The sequence below is a fragment of the Penaeus monodon genome, chromosome 22 (genome assembly GCF_015228065.2).
Source record: "Penaeus monodon isolate SGIC_2016 chromosome 22, NSTDA_Pmon_1, whole genome shotgun sequence".
NCBI lineage: Eukaryota > Metazoa > Arthropoda > Malacostraca > Decapoda > Penaeidae > Penaeus > Penaeus monodon.
The window spans coordinates 10,671,154-10,671,455 of record NC_051407.1 but is presented as its reverse complement, the minus strand read 5'-3'; the positions used below and the strand labels follow the sequence as shown (position 1 = coordinate 10,671,455).

At 59.9% G+C, this 302-nt stretch overlaps 1 protein-coding gene across 1 annotated transcript in view; it reads right to left on the bottom strand.

Annotated features, from left to right (window-relative positions):
• Nucleotides 1-302, bottom strand: part of LOC119586935 (putative neural-cadherin 2) — a gene marked incomplete at its 5' end in the record, with an annotated part of 72,205 nt that overhangs the window by 27,964 nt on the left and 43,939 nt on the right. Inside the window, 1 exon segment of the mRNA XM_037935667.1 lies at nucleotides 31-186. Within this exon segment, the coding sequence (XP_037791595.1) occupies nucleotides 31-186 (156 nt within the window).

Here is a 302-nt window from a genome sequence, read left to right as displayed (position 1 = left end):
TACGCCCCCCCCTCCCCCTCCTCTACTCACATGGTGGCCCCAGACGACGTCGAGGCGGTGCCAGCGCCCGTCGGCCAGATTGGGGGCGGCGTGGGCGTGGGCGGGTTCGAGGAGGATCGGGCTGCTGCCGAGGTCCAGCATCAGCCTCGGCCGCCCTCCGCGTAGCTCGAGGCTCAGCACGTCCTCCTGGGTCACAAAAAATCGAGTCTTTGTAAATACTTTAAGCTGAGGTAGTGGGGCTGTGGATCAGTCGACGGGAATGTGCCTTTTACTTTTTATAGGGGGAATATGTCTTTTTTTTT